Consider the following 21,074-nt stretch of genomic DNA (forward strand, 5'->3'; position numbering starts at 1 on the left):
GAGATTTTTCCCTTTCGCGATCCAGAATGGTTTTGCCATAAATTTAAACCCCATAAAACTAAACGGGAGCGCCGGATCGCTAAGAATGAGGGCTGGCAATGGAGGGAGTCGGAGAAGTTTCAGGTGGGGGCGGTTGGTGAAGAGTCCGGGGGGGAGGTTGCGGAGCCAGCACAGGGGTCTGGCTCGGCTGCCTCTGCTCGGGACCGACCTGACCCCGAGTTGGAAGCCATGGGAGCTGATTTCTTAGCTCGCTCCCGTGACTTCCGACTCGAGCAAGGGCGTGACGACGTGCTGGGCAGGCTCTTTGACCAAGCAGCGGTGGTTAATGGTCGGGTGGTCGAGCCCAGACGTGCCACCACATACCCCCACTTTGAAATTGATCGAGACCTGCTGTACCGTGTTGATAAATTACCCCAAACCGGTGAAGTGTGTCATCAGTTGCTCATTCCTCAGCCCTTTAAGGAGGATTTGTTGCAGCTGGCTCACGCTATTCCCCTGTCTCGTCATTTGGGAAGGGATAAAACTAAAGCAAGGCTTGTGTCACGGTTCTTCTGGCTGGGGCTGGATGGCGATGTAAAGCGGTTTTGTGAGCGTTGTGGGGAATGTCAAAAGGCCAGCCCTAGAGCCGTTCCACGAGCCCCACTGGTGCCTTTGCCCCTAGTGGAAGCTCCGTTTGAGCATATTGGGATGGACATAGTTGGGCCATTAGAGAGGAGTGCGGCAGGATACACCCACCTACTTGTCATTCTGGATTACGCTGCGCGTTATCCAGAGGCTATTCCCCTCCGTTCTATGTCCGCTAAGTCTGTTGCCAACGAGCTTGTTAAGGTTTTCTCCCGGGTGGGGATTCCCAAGGAGATACTAACCGATCAAGACACCAATTTTATGTCCCGGCTAATCCGCGGAACATGTAAGCTTTTGGGAATTAAGACCATTAGGACCTCGGTGTTTCATCCTCAGACCGACGGTTTGGTGGAACGCTTTAATAAGACCCTTAAGAACATGTTGTGCAGGTTTATTCGTAGTGATGTGCGTTACTGGGACCAGCTGATTCCTCCCCTTCTCTTTGCGATCAGAGAGTTTCCCCAGGCTTCTACAGGGTTTTCAGCATTCGAGCTGCTGTATGGGCGGAGACCCTGGGGCGTGCTCGATCTGGTCAGAGAGATGTGGGAGGAGCAGCAGGACAATTCGACCAATACCGTCCGGTGTGTGTTGGACCTGCGCAAGTGTCTTGAGTCGGTTGGGAAATGGGCGTATGACAATTTGCAGCAGGCACAGCACAGACAGGAGACACAATATAACTGAGGAGCCCGGTTGCGCACATTTCAGGGCCGGGGGATAAGGTACTTCTGTTATTACCCAGTTCTGAGTTGAAACTCTTGGCTAAGTGGCAAGGACCCTTCGAGGTTACACGCCAGAGGCGTTGTTAGTGGTGCATTCAGATGACGTCACAGACCTGGGACCTGATCTTTCTGTGTTGGCAAGAAATGTCAGGCTCACGGTCTGGTGGTGGAGTTTCCTGACGTGTTCTCTCCCGGGGAAGACTCGAGTAGCCCATCATCACATTGATATTGAGCCGAGGGTGCCAGTTCGCCAGAGGCCGTACCGTATACCTGAGCATAAAAGACAGGTAATAAAAGTGGAAATTGACGAAATGCTGAGACTGGGGGTAATAGAAGAGTTCCAAAGTAACTGGAACAGTCCAATCGTTTTAGTTGATAAGCCAGATGGGTCAACTCGATTTTGCATTGATTTCAGACGAATCAATGAGAAATCGAAATTTGACGCTTATCCAATGCCCCGGGTAGATGAGTTGCTGGATTGTCTAGGCACAGCTCATTTTATGACGACACTGGATTTAACGAAGGGGTACTAGCAGATACCCCTGACTCCGGAATCTAGGGAGAGGACGGCGTTTTCGACTCTCTTCGGGTTGTACCAATTTAAGACCATGCCCTTTGGGTTGCATGGAGCACCCGCCACTTTCCAGCGGATGATGGATCGCATCTTGCGGCCCCATCAGCAGTACGCCGCTGCTTACATAGATGATGTGGTTATCCACAGTGAGGACTGGCCGACTCATCTGTGTAAGGTAGTGGCGGTGCTGCAATCCTTGCGGGAGGCAGGGCTCACTGCGAACCCAAAGAAGTGTGCCATTGGGAAGAGTGAGTTGAAGTATTTGGGGTATCGAGAAGGGGGCGGCCAGATCAGACCGCTAGTTGCTAAGGTGAAAGCCTTGGCTGACTGGCTGGTTCCTACAACCAAAACCCAGGTGCGCTCTTTCTTGGGACTAGCGGGCTATTATAGAAAGTTCATCCCGAGTTTCACTACGCTCGCTGCTCCCTTGACAGACCTCACCCGGAAGGCTGCCCCAAATACGGTTCAGTGGACGGAGTTGTGCCAGAGGGCCTTTCTCGCCTTGAAGCGGAGGCTGTGTAGTAAGCCAGTGCTATGCAGCCCGGATTTTGGTAAGAGGTTCACCCTGCAGATGGATGCGTCAGAGACAGGTCTCGGGGCAGTGTTGTCGCAGGAGGTTCGGGGAAGCGAGCACCCAGTCCTGTATATCAGCAGGAAGCTCCTTCCCCGTGAGAAAAATTATAGCACCATCGAGAAGGAGTGTCTCGCAGTAAAATGGGCAGTCGAGTCACTCCGGTACTACCTCCTGGGGCGACACTTCACCCTGGTTACAGATCATGCCCCCTTAGCATGGCTTCACTGGATGAAAGATAGCAACGCCAGAATCACACGGTGGTATTTGGCCTTGCAGCCCTATGCCTTAAGGGTAGTCCACCGAGCAGGAAAGCTGCATCAAAACGCAGACTTTTTCTGTAATTCCTGGTGGGTAATTCCTGTGTCAGTGAATTACCCACCACCCTTCCACACTGGCCCATACTTTTAAACAGCTATACTGAATTGGACCATGTGTATGAATAGTATTGCACGTGCACATCCATGCAAACATGCATGTAGAGAATTAGGTAGCATAGTTTGATACAGCCTACCTCAAGTCAGATGCAACTGGTAGTGCACTATACACTAGCTGGTGTGAGTTCAATATGTCTCGTGCAATTGGGCATAGGACATGTGAGAATTAACATAGTGCACATATAGTGTGGTTAATGTATTCCCACTCTTTTTTTTCTGGAAAAGGTTTTATGTGTGTTTGGGTCTAAATGAAGGTCAGTAATGTGATGTGCTGTACAATTTTGTGTTATAGTAAGGGGGATTTTACAAAGCCTTTTTACTCAAGTATCATTAGCAACATATTTTCTTTTTTTTCTGAAAAGACAAAAACACACTTCACTAGAAATAACCAACTAAAGAATACTTAAGAGCCTTTGCATTAAATATTGCATTTGTGTAGCTTCAGTGGGTGCTTCTCTCCATTTGAGAAACATGATGCTAAGTGGTTGTGGATTCCTGCTAGTGTGTCTAACTGCAGAATATGTTAGACTCATTAGACATTTTTACCTAGAAAATGAATAAAGCAGCTGCTGTTTCCCATCTCCTGTTGCTAACATCCAGTCTGTACCAAGCAGACAACCTCAGATTAAATGTTATTTAAACAATGATGCAATCTAAATACAATGTAGACCATTCTGTCCTACTCTCAGGATGTTTAAACTGACCGTGCATGACCCTTGACAGCTTCCTTTTATAAAATGTGATAAAAAACTGTGTGTTTGTTTGTGTTGGTTTATGGAATTCAGCTAAATAATTTGAGTATTAGCTAGGAGAGACATACATTTAAATGTCTCTTTTAACCCAACCCTTCTACCCTGAACAAAAACTTCTGATTATACCCCCTTCAACCTTTACAGGTTATAGCCAGATTCCTGATGGACATGTGTTCAGTTTTTTTAAGTTTTAATGCTCAAATCGTAGAATCATAATGGAATGTACTGTTTTGAAGAGGCATTTGTCATTGACAGCAAGCATGTATCTAAATATCCGATTACAATTTTAACATAAACGCTTGAGATAAGAATGTTCCCAAATTTGACCCATGCTACACAAAGTCTCTTTTTCTTTATGGTTCTGTATGTGTATATTTTCAATAATCACTTTGTAGGTTTACATTCAAAAGTTGTGCAGTAGATATTCTAGCTGGTACATTTTTTCTATATTCTCAGCAGGTCCGTCCTGTTACATTGGTGCCATGACTCGGATTTCATAGATTGGCTGAAGCCAATCACCAAGGTTAAATGCTGAAGAGCATAGCGGGCAGGGCTGTGTGATGCACTGAAGAGTGTAATGGGCAGGGTTGTGTAATGCACTGAAGAGTGTAGCGGGCAGTGTTGTGTGCTGCACTAGAGAGTGTAATGGGCAGGGTTGTGTGATGCACTGAAGAGTGTAGCGGGCAGTGTTGTGTGCTGCACTGAAGAGTGTAATGGGCAGGGTTGTGTGATGCACTGAAGAGTGTAGCGGGCAGGGTTGTGTGCTGCACTGAAGGGTGTAGCGGGCAGGGTTGTGTGAGGCACTGAAGAGTGTAGCGGGCAGTGTTGTGTGCTGCACTGAAGAGTGTAATGGGCAGGGTTGTGTGATGCACTGAAGAGTGTAGCGGGCAGTGTTGTGTGCTGCACTGAAGAGTGTAATGGGCAGGGTTGTGTGCTGCACTGAAGAGTGTAGCGGGCAGTGTTGTGTGCTGCACTGAAGAGTGTAATGGGCAGGGTTGTGTGATGCACTGAAGAGTGTAGCGGGCAGTGTTGTGTGCTGCACTGAAGAGTGTAATGGGCAGGGTTGTGTGCTGCACTGAAGAGTGTAACGGGCAGTGTTGTGTGATGCACTGCCGTTACGGATTCTGCCGTCCCCTGTCAGTGTGGTGAGATGAGGTTAAAAGCTCTACAACCACAAGTGCAGAGGAGCCTGACTCTTTTGCATTGTGGTTAAGATACTCGTTTGCAGTGTACAGGGTCACAAACCTAGAGAGAGAGGGTTTTTTTTTTTTTTTTTTTTTTTTAAATTAACAAACCATTAATATTTCGCCAAACAGAAATCAGTTGCAGTTTATGGAGAATTTATCTGGATGCGGACTGGTTACTGTCTCAAGGCTGACATTTAGTAAAGTGTAATTCAGTAGTACTCTAATAAGCATTGATAGTTTGTGAAACCCATTTGTATAGGTTTAAGAAAGAAAATATGAATGAAAAAAGATATTCCTTGTTGTTGAAGTCATAGACTTGGCAGTCAGGATCACAGGCCCAAAACACTGGTTTAGCATATTGGAGCCACATTTAGGGTTAGCTACAGGATGTATACAATGTTTTATATTGGCTGTCATTCAGGTGAATTAATCTTTATCATGCATAGATGTTTAAAAAAAATATTCAAAGACAACACTGAAAATGTTCAACAAAGTACACATACAAATTATATCATGCAATGAGCATTAAAATAATCAAGCTGAGCAAGCCAATTTCAAATGTGAGTCTTTTGTTGGTTCCAATAAAAATGTGGTTCCAAAAAGATCTGAATAATTTTGCATCAACAATGTGACTTTGCAACCCATTCCACACCCTCACTAGTCTCTGTGTAAAAAAAGTCCCAACTAACCGCTGCCTTAAGTGTCTTCGATGTGTCCTCTGGTCCTGGTTTGTGGCAGCTTTGAAGAATATAGCATCCGATAAATGAAAATGATCCGTATTTGAGAAGAAGATCTTTAATTTTGGCTATATTGGATAAAAGCCATTACACACTGAATCCATCTGAAGGATACATGACATTTCAAAATGCTTAAAAGGTTTATGCACTTTTGTTGTGTTAGAATTAAGGCTTTGCATTACAATAGGACTCACCATTAAATAAAAAATAAAAAAGCTAATCCACTTTGATTCTAGCATCCTCATTCCATTCAGTTACTTTCTAAAGTCTGCTTCCATTGATCTTTCTCAGGAATAGCCTTCTTTCAACACCATCCTATATAGTCCATACTGTACAGTTGTCATCGATTAAATCCTGTCTTTCTGTATTCCAGCAGGTGGAAGAAAACCGAGTGGAGGAGATCAGGCTCAGGCCTGTGGTTTCCAGTGCTAAGAAGAGGATGCCCATCACTGAAGGCATTGTGGAGGTCAAGTACAAGGACGGCTGGGCTCAGATCTGCGATGATGGCTGGACTCCCAAAAACTCACATGTCATCTGTGGCATGTTCGGATTCCCACAGGAGCGAAAGGCCAACAAGAACTTCTACAAGTAAGACAACCTGAGGGTTTCATTCTAATTAAGACCCTCTACAAGTAAGACAATCAGAGGGTTTCATTCTAATTGCATGCTGCAGGGTTCATTATTGAAGCACAAATGCATAGCCATTTACAGTTCAATTTAAAGTGTGATGATAATTCACTCACTGGGTAAAAAATACTTCAGGCCCTTGGTGAAGAAAACTAGTAGACCTTAAGGATGCCTTTTAAAAACCTGTGAATCAACATATAATAGTACTTCTGTTCCACATAGTAATGTATCAAAGTTATAATCATCTTTAGAATGAATAGTTTGTTATGGTCAGATCAAGGTTGTTTGACCCATTTACCACTGATCAGGAGCTAGATACAGCAGTTACTGTTACTGCTTATGAATCTCAATTTTTTGTATGTGTAGAAAAAAAAAATCTCCCAAAAAAGAGTTTTCATAACATCCGTTATGCAAGCAACTGAGTTCACTTATGCAATAGGCTATAAAACTGAAGCATGAACAATACTGCACATCACTTTCCATATGGAGTCAGATTTTTAAGGCTCTGGGTGTTGGGATGGAGCTGAAGGTAATTCTTCTTTTCTTATGTAGTTATATTCTTTCCATATGGATTTGCTTTCTGTGGTGGATCTGAGCCGTAAGGGAAAGGGAAACTATTAATGCTGCTCTCCTATGAATAGGTTTTACAGAACATGTTGTGTTTCTCCTCTGGATCTCTTTAAAAGCTTCCAGTAGTTATTCAGCAAAGGATAAATAAATAAATAAATAAATAATTATTATTATATAGAATATGACTCCAGATTTGCCTTTAACTTACAGTAGCTGTAAAATATTGTAGCTAATAAGTTGAATATTTATAGATGATAACTGGCATCTTCAGATGGTATTTTCAGAAAACATCTTATGAGCTTATGCTGGCAGCATGTACTTAGTGTAACCACGGTCTCAAATATGTAGTACTGCTGTGCCACTATAAACAGTGATTTAATGCAGTGTGGATTAATTTCATTTGGATGTTATTGTTTACTGCACATGATGTTGTATATACATACTGTACACACTGAGTATGCACAAGAAAAACAGTGTTGTGCAATACACAGAGGTTGCTTTGTTGCTAGATATTATTTATCATTTTCCCACAGATAAATACCAGACTGGACCAAATGTGTTACTGTTCCAGCGCATAATGGATGCAATGTTTCTTTTACCATTTGAGAAGGCCTGCATGGCCAGAGTTCCATAACTGTACCCCTGAAGTCTTGTTAAAGGATTTAACCACATTGTACCCATCTCTTTTTATGGCACACAACAATCCGTTTTGATTATATTAAAAAAAAAAAAAAAAAAAAAAAACTGATATAGCTGATTTTAGTAAGGAATATCCCTAATCGGCTTAATTCAATGTACTAAACCTAGTTTAAATATATGGCAGTGTATCTTTATTTGGAAATTGTCTTTATTATCCCTGGTTGAACTGTGTACTGGGTTTATAGTAGTTGTACACAGCTTTTGGTAACTCTATGTAAATGTAATGTCAACAAATGGAGTATACACTCATTCATATAAATACAAGGTGGGGTTCACTTCATCATAGTTAAGGCCATTGCCCAACAGATCCATTCTGCCCATTAAAGTTTCTAACTTACGTAAAATCAAACAATGATTGAGATTTCTGATATTACATCAATATTCCACCAGAAAGTGTTAACACTGCCCATATTCACTAAATGACATCACAAAACATAAACAAACAGTTAATGCTGGGCCCAATGCTCCAGTTTTGCTTTCCTTTAGTAGCCTACAATCTCAAGCAGGCAAACTGCTAATTATGACAAATGCATGAGCAATACTTTCCATCCACAGTGAGGGTTCTGGTATTTCTTAAGAATCTGTGGTCATGTTGATGTTTAGTACACAGTTCCCATGCCTAATATATATATATATATATATTGTGAAAGATCCTCGCAACTTTCAGAGTTGGTTGCCCCTTTAAAAGCAGACCCAGCACACGGAAATGGATTTTTAAAGCACTTTCACGCTATTTTTTAATAAACACAAAATCAAAACAAAATAAACAAAACAGAAACACCTAGCTCTCCTTTAGAGCTCTGATTAAACACCACCGGGAACCTAACTAATACTCAGGACAGCTAAGCCATTTACCTGACAAACACCAAAACACAAACAGGCTTCTCTCAACACTCTCTTCAATATGACTGGACGGACGCACGGACGCACGCACGCACGCACGCACGCACGCACGCACGCACGCACGCACAGTCGGGCTCTTCACTCAGCAGCCCCAAGCAAACTGGCTGCCTCCCTTAAATACCCTGCACCTGGCTCCAATTTACAATTAGCACCAGGTGCAGGGGATTAACTAAACAATAAAAACAATTACAACAATTAGCCCATCACCCACAGTGCATTCTCACATTGATTTAGCAGGGAGGAATTTTAACCCCCTCCCTACTATCTCACACATCCTCCCCCCCAAGTGTGCAACACTGACCGGCCATACCAAGGCCACCCCCTCCACTAAAACACAACCACCCACACTCAAGTCTAGAAATGTCTATTTCCGTCCTTTTCCACGGGCGGACTTGAGGGTGGATCGGTCCTTCCGGCACCCCCGGGAAGGACCAACCCACCCTCAAGTCCGCCCGTGGAAAAGGACGGAAATAGACATTTCGGGACTTGAGTGTGGGTGGTTGTGTTTTAGGGGAGGGGGTGGCCTTGGTATGGCCAGTCAGTGTTGCACAGTTGGGGGGGACGGGGGGGGTATGTAAGATAGCAGGGAGGGGGTTAAAATCCCTCCCTGCTAAAACCATGTGAAAATGCACTTTTGGGTGATTGGGCTAAGGGTTTTAATTGTGTTAATTGTTTTTATTGTTTAGTTAATCCCCTGCACCTGGTGGTAATTGCAAATTACAGCCAGGTGCAGGGTATTTAAGAGAGGCAGCCAGACTGAGCAGGGCTGCTGAGAAGAGCCCGACTGTGTGCGTGTGTGAGAGCAGTTGTATCAGAAGAAGGAATTGTGTGAAGCCTGTGTGAGTTTGGTGTGTTGGTGTTTGACAGGTAAACAGCTTAGCCATCCTGTGGTCAGTGAGAGACCAGTCTGTGTTTAGTTAGAGGGAGTTAGGTGTTTATTTCTGTTTGTTTTGTTTTCATTTGTGTTTATTAAAATCGCGCATAAGCGCTGAAAAATCCATTTCCGTGTCCTGGGTCTGGTCTTAAAGTGGCAACGAACAGTGTGAGTGCAGAGGATCGTTCACTATATATATATATATATATATATATATATATATATATATATATATATATATATATATATATATATATATATATATATATAATTGTAGTCAAAAGTCTACATACCCTAATGGGAATAAATGTGTAATTTCTAGAAATTTCTCAGAAACCAAACATTTTAGGAAAAATCTTTTGTAGCAAATTAAGCTTTTGTGGATGCGGGAAAAAAAAGTTACAAGAAATAGATCAGTACAATTCTTTTTTACCTTTTTTTTTTTTTTTTTTTTTTTTTTTTTTTTTGGAAAGAGATTATTTTCAACTCCTCTGGCTCCTTCCCTCCCTTGGATAAGTTTATTGCAGTACCTGTTAAAGTAGGGCAGAACACAAAAAACCTTTTAGTTTGACTGTTTTTGAAATATGGGTGTCACCCAAAAGGTTGGATACCAGGTTGGCACCCCCGGTCTGGCAGTCCCAGTAAATCATTGTTGTTCCCAGTCGATCCAGTAGTTTGGCTCTTTACACAGTATCTCCAGGTCTAACATCAGGGCTGGACCAAACACCGTCAGTATTTTTTCCAACAAAAAAGCCAAACTCAGCTGTAGTGTTTATACAGGAGGATGTGTGCAGTGTGAGGTTATTTATTCAATTTTTTTCCACATATACATTTAATAGTAATCTTTTTTTTTTATATAGCACCTTTCATAGTGGACCACCATCACAAAGCACTTTACAAGATACAAGACTATGGTGTGTGAACTATGCATTAGTTGCAGAGTCACTTACAACAACATCTCATCTGAAAGACGGAGCACAAGGAGGTTAAGTGACCCAGACTCCATTTAAATCTTGTGCATGTAACGGGCTATGTTGTCTGATACACTGCAATTATGGATTCTGCCCTGTTCGCACTAAAAATAAAATAAAAACCACAAATGCAGACAAGCCCAGCTCTTTTGCATTATGGTTAAGACACTTGTTTGCAGTGTGCGTGGTCACTGGTTCATGTCCAGCCTCCGCCCTGTTAGATGCACATATAGTCTCCCACACAGTATGTGATAGGATATCATACAAAAGTAACAGCACTAGTGAATGACTTCTCCAGTTGCCTTTTTTATTGTAAAACTTTAAACACTTAAGCAGGTTTAGCCCTAAAGTCATAACTTTGCATTCGTGGTCCAGCATTTTAAAGTGATATGGCCATCACAGCGGCTCCTTTGAGTACTAATAAAACTGAAGCTTGCATCTCTTCTGTTCTGCTCTTTCCTGATGCTGATTTTCACTTTGGAAAGCCAGTTACAATAAAACAAGGGATGAGGTTGGAAAATAGTTAGACTGGTTTCTCTTGGCAAGCTTTTAAAAAAATGTAATAGTTGTGTGGACCCTTTCCAAAAAATATCCTGTTTTGGTTTTTCTTTTTTTATAATCATTACAATAACGGAAACAATATTTTTTTTTCCTGTATAATTTTTTTGTTTTAGCTAGGCAGCTTACAGGAGGATTGAAGACATGCACATTTTTTTTTAAATATCATTTCATTTTTTATTTAAAAACCATACTGTTGCTACAGTATATGCTGTCACTAAACTGCTACATGCTGCTCTGTCAGTAATTGCTTAAACAATGCTTTATTCATTCCAAAGTTGGATTACTTGTTGTGAGCTTCTGATTTTAACCCCAGTGGAATTCACTGGATGGTTAAAAATAATCTTATATGAAATAGCATACTATGCCAAAAATCGAACACTTCTCCAATAATACAAATGTTTTTTGGAAGTACTATGATAGAAGAAAGGGCCACTGCAATAGGTATAATGCTTATGAGGAAGATCGTGGTAAAACGATTTTATACAGCAATAGGTTACTTACAACTCCCATCCCACCCCCACCCCCACTCCATTAAAAAACATTCTTCTCACATTATTTTTGATGGCAACAGAGGAATTGGTGCTGTAGGTCCCTGATTGGCTGAACTGTTTTATAACGCTGAGCTGTTTTATAACTTGTGTGCAACATGTCGACTCGTGTGAGAAAGCAGAATGCCTCCAGTCTGCAGTTTTGTAAGTGAGTTCTGAACATCAGAGTGATGAATCACAGTGCAAGGTCTGAGGGAGAACAGCTCAGACATCTTCAAATCAATGTGAATATATGTCCCCCTCCCAAATATTTGTTCCCCCAGGAACAAATATTTGTTTCCCCAAGATAATTCAAACATGTTAACTACAAGCATTTAGTGAACATTAGTTACAAATTAACAAGACCAAAATACATAACATTTTGAAATTGCTTAAGTACTTTTTAATTTTTTTTTTTATAAAGGTTGTTAGTTAAACTACAAGAAATTGTGTATTTTGGTCTTTATCAAATTAGTAAGTGGCTACGGTTCATTTAATACTTGCATTTACATGTTTTCTTGAATTATCTTAAATTAATTGTAGGGTGCCAATACTTTTGTCAGCGACTGTATGTCAGAAAGTATACGTGAACTTTCCACCTCATATTCACAGTGCTTATTCATTTTGCAGGACAAAAAAAGGGCAATTTTCAGATGTTTTTGGAAAACAGTATCTGTAGCATGTGCCACATTTACTCTTGCTATGGCAGATATAAAAACAAAAAACCTCGGAAGTGAAATTAAAATTGGCCAGCCACCAGTGAAATGAAATTCCACGCCCTTACAATTCTCCTAATCATTTACACAATTAGAAGGTAGAGCTGCAGACCGTAACATTTCTTTTTAGTGTGTGTTTGAGTGATAACTTTAACAGACGCACCCAAACATGCTAAGAAAACAAGCTATTTATGGCAACTGTAATTTAGGAGAGGAGAACTATTAACTCATTATTGGTACATTTTAAACTAAATTGAAGGCCCGTTCCAGTTATGTGATTCTCTACTGACCTAACACGCAAAATACTTTTACACTTAGCATTTTCTTCTGTACAGTATACAACATGACACTCTATGAATCCAGGTAATAACCAACAGGAATTACAAATAATATTGCAGCACAAGACTACCATACACATCACATGACCCCAAAGCCAAACTGCACAGTTGTAGAAAGTTTTGTCTGCGATAAATTTATTTTCAGTTGTGTGTACAGGTGCACTGTTAAAGCAGCAGAGGTTGTAATTGTCATCAACATAATCACTGGATTGAAATGCACAAAATATCTCAACTTTATTTTTTTGGTTTGTAATGTTAGTAAAAACAACAAAAACAAAAACAACAAAAAAAACCCCAGCAATATCAACCGTTCAGATTGCAAACAGTATGTTATGAAAAAGGGATTAAGTCCAAGCAGATAGGATATCTATTTTACCATTTAGCACATACCAGTGGGACCACTTCAACAATGAGGTATTGTTGAGGACCACATCTTGGTGTTCATGCAGTGAAAAGTGTACATGAGCCGAGAAATCACTGACAAAATGTTCACACGTTTACATTCACATTACACAGGGCTTCACACTTATATGGGAAATGGGAGAGTCACTATGTCACCAACTCTAATGTTGCTCAGTTACCCCTGGAGAATTCCCTAGTTATCTGTTGTGCAGATGACTGGCAGGTTTATTCATCAACTCTGTAAAAAAATGTATACAGAATATGTGTTTCAGATCCTGCCTGACAGAGCGGCATCATGTTGTTCAATAAAAGGGATTTATGTAGCCAACTGGCTAAGTGGATGTACAATTGAAGGTGAATGTATGAATGTTTGTTTCAGCATAGCTCGCTGCCCCCTGGAACTTCTTTTCTGAAGAGATTGCATGTCAAGGGGCTCTCTTGGCATTAGAAATGTTAAATAAATTCAGTCAATTTTATAAGGAGGCTAGTTGTATGTGAAACCCTTGACCCTGGCTGCAAAACTCCCTTTAGCCACCACCACCTGAAGAACTTTGAGTTCTTGGGCTGAATCCAGGACTAAAGAGAATATGCCTTAGACCATTTATATTTGCTCAAACTGTGCATTTCTTTAGGGCACTGTGAATTGGAGATGCATCATAAAGAACGCATTATGACCGTTATTACCCAAGAATGTCTTGACTTAAGATCAGCTACTAGCTGTCTTTTAAAAGGATGAATTTACTGGCCGCATACTCAAATGTTAACATCTTGACTGCTTGTTTTTACAACTCGGGTTCACATTGAAGGGGTGAGGGTACATGTTGAGGCTACATCTACATTAATTGACAGATAAACCCGAACCATGACTTGATCTTAGAAACATCTGCATTAAAGTTACAGGCTCATCTGCCAATAATTAACTGAAACATTTGTCTACTAGACTTTTTGCCTTATAGCTACATCCAGGAAAAAACAAACAAACACAAGTTTCTTTAATTTTACTCAGTTCTTTTAGTGTTACCCCATCCCATGTGCTGTACAACTTCCTGCAATGGCTGTATTCTTTTTTTTGCAGTTTTAGTTGGAATTACTGATGTGGGTTGATTCACAGGTTTTAAAAAAGGTCATCATTTTAAATTGTCTGAAGTGTTTTTATCAAAAAAGTAACTCCTGGTGTCAGTGTTGTGATACTCCTTGTATTGTTGATGTTAGTGCTGTTAATTCTGTACATTATGCACCTTGACCAGGTTATACTGTTTCACTATTGCAGACGAATAAAAAAGCGGGCCGCTAAGGCTAAAGCCAAGATTATTGGGTCCTTGAGCAGGTAATTCTGAGAGGGAAAATCCACGTGTGTTTTCTTCCCACTAGAATAATTGCAATATATTTCTTGTTGTTTGGAGTCTGTGAAACTGAGTTCCACCTTGCAGAGCCAAATCTCTTTGGAGTAGCAGGGGCATGCGTCACTGTAGCATGTTTGACAAAGGACATGAATTTTACAATGGAAAATCAAAGCTTCTGAATACTGATTTTTTTTTTAAGGAAGAAAAAAACTGTATGTGCTGTTGCTCTAGGTAAGTGTATGTTCTGTTGTATACAAATGCATTGCCGTACCCAAACAGTGAGGACCACTGAGGGAAGGAATAACAGGCTAAAAAACACAGAGAAACACAAATTCTGCTTGGAAAATTGAATAGATTTAATTGCAGGTCTTTGGTTTTCTTTGTAAAATTCATTCTGCAAGGTAACAGGTGAATCCATTGGAATTCTAACTAGGTCTCGGACAACTTTTAGAAGTTTCAACCAATTGACTGCCATCCATTTGTTGTAGCAACTAGGGAGTGACTGTAGACCACTATTGAAACATCACTGTGTTCAGCTTTGAAAGGACAGTATTTTTCTAGATTTCCTCCAAACCTTAAAAGGTTCCTATCGATCCCAAATTCCATTTTTTTTAAACTTTCCTTGTTGTCCCATCCCTAATACCTTCACAAGGTGCAATGTCACCGTCATGAACGTTAATCATGTCACTGTGTATTTGTTACTTGACCATAAAAAGGTGAAGTTGCCTGAGCCTGTGATACAGAAAACCGCAACCTGCTTGCCTGTATGCTTGTTAAAGGGGAAATTTACTTTATCTAAGACCTTGGAACAATCATAGTTTTGTCCTATTATAAGAATATAGCAATACTGTGCTTTTTAACAGGTACTCCGGGTCTGATTTGTAAATGAGATTTGTAAATGATAAAGCATCTCTACAATCTTCTTATCCCAGTTTCCAAACAATAAACCAAGAATGTGATATTTGTAAACCTCCCCCTTTAACTCAAGAGGAGACCACTGCTGGACAATGGGAGATTTTTTCAAATAAAACATAGTATGTCTGTGCATTCCATTCTCCAGCTTGTAGTCGTGCCTCATTGGCTGCTTGATTTGCAAAACATGTTTTGAATTTGTTTACATTGCCAGGGGTTCAAGTAACTGTTCTTCCGGCTCCCTGAGGGCCCCTGAGTGAAGGGATAGAAGGCTCAACAGCTGCACATTATGAAACACAAATTCAGCTTGAATAGGGGAAAGTGGTGTACTTTCATTAGGATTCATTAAACTGTGTTGCCCTAACTTGAAAAAGTCTTAAATTACTGGTGTATATTTGGACCCCTGTACAGTGTAGCATTGAGTAACAGTGTAAAATGCTGCTTCTGAGTGTTTTATCATTACTACTGTGTAGCATATGATTAATTATTTTAAATTTAGGAATTAATGTTTTTTTTATACTCAAGATCATTTCTTAGTACACAGCACCCGATATAAATGTGTACCTTGGTATTTAGTCTAAACAGACCATTTAAGTAGTACTGGTGTATATAAATATAGCTAAGAAAATAAATACGTCATAGACACTGTAACACACACATATATACATATAGTAAATGCAGTATATGTGCATGTGAATCCAATATGTCTGTGACAAGTTCCAGTAGCTGTGGATGGACCCATGATCACTATCTTTGCTTTACAGGGAGAAATTCAAATCTAAACCCAAACCTAAGTCTAAATTGAATGCGGTCTCTGGGTCAGACAAGAGGTAATTGCTGGGAAAAAAATGTTAAACATTTGTCCCTTTGTTTCTGAGGCAGAATGGTCAAGATGTTGGCAAATTCACACTCCTTTCAGATTCACTGCAAAACGGTACTAACAATTAAGCACAGATTCACACTTCTTTCAGATTCACTGCAAATCCCTACTAACAATTAAACACATATTCACACTCTTCTATTGTACCAGCTGTTATACTTGCTTTGTAGGTCCATCACCTCAGAAAAAGGTAGATTCAGACAAATGTGAAATGTGCTCACTTCTGATTAGTGCCTCTTGTGTCTTTTAGAGTGATCAGCCAGCACATTAACCCCATTGGCCAAAAACTAAGGTTGGCCAATATTAACTTATGAAAAGTAACCAATGGGAAATATGTATTAGCTTTGGTGATCACTTCTGCGTAAAACTACAAATAACCTTTAAGCAAACAAACTTTGAACTTTTATCAAAATAAGCATTTAAAGTAAGAGGCAATTCCACTGTAAGTAATTCACATGCTTGTTTAAAGTATTTTCAGTGCCTTCTACAGCATGGCAAACTTAGTACTCAATCAATCACTCCACGGTTAGAGAAATAATTAATTTCAGAGATATTAACTAATCTCGTTTTTCAACACCCATTTTAAAAATGGATGTTTGCTGGTGACAAAGTTTTTTTTTTTGGTCGTTTTATTTTTGTGTGTGTCATGTAAACTACACAACAGGCAGGCATGTCAGCCAGGTCACCGGCACTGCCATATGCATTTATTTTGATATCACTGTCATGAGACAATTTAATCATGTTGATGTTGTAAAAGTAGTAAATTGCTAATTGCTTACTTTGTTGTTACATTACCTTTTTTTTTTTTCTTGCAGTAAAAGTGCTGGCAATTCTTTCACTTGCTCTTACGCAATGAAAAATTAACATACTGTATAAACAGAGGCAAAACTTAATTCTACAGCCTACAATACTTGTAAACCTGCTCACTTGCAGACCTATGGTTTTAATAAAAGTGAACCACCCCCTCAGGCAAAACACAGATTTGACACAGTTTACATCAAGCGGGAAATGGGTCCAGGAGATTCATTCTGCACCAGGTATAATAAGAACATAAGAAAGTTTACAAACGAGAGGAGGCCATTCGGCCCATCTTGCTCGTTTGGTTGTTAGTAGCTTATTGATCCCAAAATCTCATCAAGCAGCTTCTTGAAGGATCCCAGGGTGTCAGCTTCAACAACATTACTGGGGAGTTGATTCCAGACCCTCACAATTCTCTGTGTAAAAAAGTGTCTCCTATTTTCTGTTCTGAATGCCCCTTTTTCTAAACTCCATTTGTGACCCCTGGTCCTTGTTTCTTTTTTCAGGCTGAAAAAGTCCCTTGGGTCGACACTATCAATACCTTTTAGAATTTTGAATGCTTGAATTAGGTCGCCACGTAGTCTTCTTTGTTCAAGACTGAACAGATTCAATTCTTTTAGCCTGTCTGCATATGACATGCCTTTTAAGCCCGGAATAATTCTGGTCGCTCTTCTTTGCACTCTTTCTAGAGCAGCAATATCTTTTTTATAGCGAGGTGACCAGAACTGCACACAATATTCAAGATGAGGTAATAATGAGATGCTTTAGGATCTAAATGGAGCTTTCATTGGTCCAGTTAAACATGTTACCTCTTCCTTGTTTAGATAATTGAAATATAACCCATTGTTTGTTAAATCATTTGAACAAGCAGGCTGTAACCTTGCCTCGTGTACCAGCAGTGCAACACACTTAGACACAACGCTGGTCATTCTGACAGATTGCATCGTGGTTTTGTGATGTGGCCTGAGATGCTCAGTGTAAATTATCTTCACTCAGGTTGTTCGCAGAAAGACAGCAAAACAACTACCATCTTCACTCCGTGGCCTGCACTGGTAACGAGGTTCACTTGTCAGCGTGCCCCTTGCAGTTTTACCAGGCTAATGCCACCAGGGCCTGTGAGGGGGGCATGCCCGCTGTTGTCAGCTGTGTGCCAGGGCCACAGTTTTCCCCAGGCAACAGCCAAAAAAAGAAGACAAAAAGTACGGTAAGTAGCTAAGGTTTTAACTAGCCCTGAGAGGGTGTGATGTAGGGTGACCATATGGCTTCTGATTTTTCCACTCTCATCACAGTGCATTATGGTACTTTTAATCAGGCAGGTAAAAGGTTCCTAGATGTACTGGGATACAAGTAAAAAATAAAAAAAATAAAAAAAGCAGTCCTTTTGGATGCCTGTTGAGCTAGTGGATTTTCTTCAGCCTTCTTTCTTCCTGTCATTTGGACAGAAGGGGCCTTGGTTTTAGTGCTTCTGCAAGGAAATCCCAGTTTCAATCTGTTGGATGAATAATACCTCTAAATTAATGTTTTATTGTTGCCTCCTTTCAGTTCCGTGTACGATTAAAAGGTGGCGCCAAGACCGGAGAGGGTCGTGTGGAGGTCCTGAAGGAGAACGAGTGGGGGACGGTTTGTGATGACCGCTGGAACCTGCTGGCTGCCAGTGTGGTGTGCAGAGAGCTGGGGTTCGGCAGTGCTAAAGAGGCTCTGACTGGAGCGCGCATGGGGCAAGGTGAGTCATACCTTTTGTGAATATATGTTCAACCAATAAACTGTGACACTTATAAATGTTAACTGTGATATACCATGGTAAGGTAATAGCTAAGTTTAATAAAGCATCATGGAAAATCATAGGCAAACTTGGATCTGTTAAGCATAGGCATGGTGAAAATGTACAAACTTTGTTATACAGAGGGCATAAATATTTTACAGAAAAAAAATGTGTGTCCTTATGTGCTCTGGTTCCTTAACTCAGTTCAAATGGCATTCACTTCCTCATTGGCTTTAAGATACTTTCATTTAAAACAGTGCTGTTTCTTCAGGAATGTAGATGTTACAGGAAGTCTTTATTCAGTTTGTTATATTCCTGAGGTAAGTGCAGCGGGCATCTAGATTGCACTAAGGAAGAGCTTGATGCATATCTTCAGGCTTAAAATCTTCAAGCAAAATGTTTTTAAAGATACAGTAGTATGATCGTGAGGAACAAGGCCTGCCCAGAGGTTCTCAAGCAGAGGGAAGCAGCGTCTCAATTTCATGTTACTATATCTGCCATTGTACATTTCTGCGGTCAGCCCCAGGCATCTCCCACAGATAGATGTTGTGTGACTGTGGATTTTTGTGACAGGAAGAGTAATTAACAAACAGTAAACGGTCAATGCTTGCTTTCCAGTACAACAAGTCTGTGTAAATATTCAGATGTTGCCTTTAAAAGCAAATAGAAAAAGGAACCACTATTACCTGAAAACCACATGTATTTTGGCATCTATGTACTGGGCTGAGAAGTGTGTTGATTTTGTTTTGAAGGAATGTCTGAACATTTCACCTCCTTTTTTTACACTCCTTCACTGTTGTTTTTGTGAAGTAGTGCCACGTTAGTCAGTTACAAAGCTCTAGACATTTAGTAGAAAGTACATTTTTCAATTATTCACCTGTTATCTTGCGGTGATTTGATGGTTGACAGTGGCGCGTGTACAAACGCTAAGCAGTAAAAAAAAAATAATCCTATTTCCCCCCTTGAAGGAATGGGTCCTGTGCACATGAATGAGGTCCAGTGCTCCGGCCAAGAAAAATCCATCTGGAACTGCCAGTACAAAAACGTCACGACTGACGACTGTCAGCACGTCGAGGATGCCTCTGTCAAGTGCAACACCCCATACATGGGATACAAAAACTCGGTCAGAAACCTCTTAATTCAATTTCTTTTAAATGGATGCTTTAATATGCTCTCTGTATTTTCTGAATGTTTTAACAAGCAAGTAGCCTCATATCACCTTTTTTGTTATGTTTGCAGTCATTCAGAGTAGTTCTTACTGCAGTTACTCAATATTGTGTTATTTTTTTAATAAGTGACAGATCGCTAGATGGCACTGGCTCTGGCAATGGTTTAAGTAGTATATCTATGGAAGGCAGCTGGAACTGAAGAGCTGCTCCTGAACTGAAAGCACCTTCGCACAGGCTTTTAAAAAAATAATAATTGTAATAAGAACCACTCCGATTGATTGCAAACACGATGTAAAGGTAAGGAGGCATTTGAAGTCACTTAATGTTTAATAATATTTATTTCAATTAAGACTGTTTTGCATAATTCTCTATTGCTGTTTCTGCTTAGCTCATTATTAACATATAATTAACTAACTAATGTAATTTTTCAGCCTTCTGAGATGACTTCTGAGCTGTATTTCTAAGTGATTTTAGAAAAGACCACCAGGGGTCTAGACAATCTCAATCTTACTTAATAAAAATGAGCTTAGACATCATTACAGAAGGTCAAAACATGAGTATATATTAAAATCCAAGCCTGATAATAATGTCATCATTATTGGTGGTAACTGTAGTCTAGTTTATTCCAGAATAGAAAATACTGTTTTTAATATACTGTTAGTCTGAAACAGTAGTTTTTATTTGGTTATTCACCAGCTTAATACCATTTAGTTTTTAAACAGTACATTGCGACAGACATTGCAGATAGACAAATACTGTAGAATGACCCAGTAGAAATCCTAGAAAAATCATGACTATATACAGACTATCCAAGGTTGGGAAATAATATAAAGGTACATCAGCCCAGGTCGTTGTGACTTGTAGAGCTCCACCATCTTAAAGGCTGGATTTTAAACATGGTTGGCTGTTGGCGATTATGACTAACTTTGCATTGGATACCAGATTGGTGAAACAATGTCCAGAAAACAATAGTAAGCCTAACGCAAATCCTCAGTCAACTCATGGTTAAAAACAGAAGCTGGTCTCCCCTGCTGGGAAACTCCAGCTGCTTTCTAACCAGTAACACTTAACATTGTATCTGCCGGTGCACAGATCCGTTTGAGTGGCGGGCGCAGTCGCTACGAGGGTCGAATGGAGGTGATGACAGGGGTAGATGGCAATGGGACTGAGCAGTGGGGGCTCATTTGCGGAGAAGGTTGGGGCACCAAGGAGGCCATGGTGGTCTGCCGCCAGCTGGGCCTCGGATTCGCTAACCAAGGCTTGCAAGTAGGTATTTAGGAGCTTGACTGCCCTGAAGCCCATAAACCCCCCTCACCGCTTAGTTCTACTTCAGCAGCAGCCAACAGGCTTCACAACTTTGACCTACCACCAATAATAACTTTTAACACCAGTCAGAAATGTGGAAGATTGGCATTATCAGA

General features: G+C 40.6%; 1 protein-coding gene across 6 annotated transcripts in view; it reads left to right on the forward strand.

The window, feature by feature from the left end:
* The window catches only part of loxl3b (lysyl oxidase-like 3b), a 46,617-nt gene that overhangs the window by 11,647 nt on the left and 13,896 nt on the right, over positions 1–21,074 (forward strand). For 2 of the 6 annotated variants that reach the window (XM_041278451.1, XM_041278476.1), the window contains exons 4-10: positions 5,975–6,189; positions 14,060–14,116; positions 15,809–15,874; positions 17,719–17,926; positions 18,265–18,445; positions 19,453–19,607; positions 20,746–20,919. In XM_041278451.1, the coding sequence (XP_041134385.1) occupies positions 5,975–6,189; positions 14,060–14,116; positions 15,809–15,874; positions 17,719–17,926; positions 18,265–18,445; positions 19,453–19,607; positions 20,746–20,919 (1,056 nt within the window). The remainder of the gene's footprint in view (positions 1–5,974; positions 6,190–14,059; positions 14,117–15,808; positions 15,875–17,718; positions 17,927–18,264; positions 18,446–19,452; positions 19,608–20,745; positions 20,920–21,074) is intronic. The other 4 variants (XM_041278468.1, XM_041278491.1, XM_041278483.1 and 1 more) reach the window with 3 other exon arrangements.

The sequence above is a fragment of the Polyodon spathula genome, chromosome 2 (genome assembly GCF_017654505.1).
Source record: "Polyodon spathula isolate WHYD16114869_AA chromosome 2, ASM1765450v1, whole genome shotgun sequence".
Taxonomy (NCBI): domain Eukaryota; kingdom Metazoa; phylum Chordata; class Actinopteri; order Acipenseriformes; family Polyodontidae; genus Polyodon; species Polyodon spathula.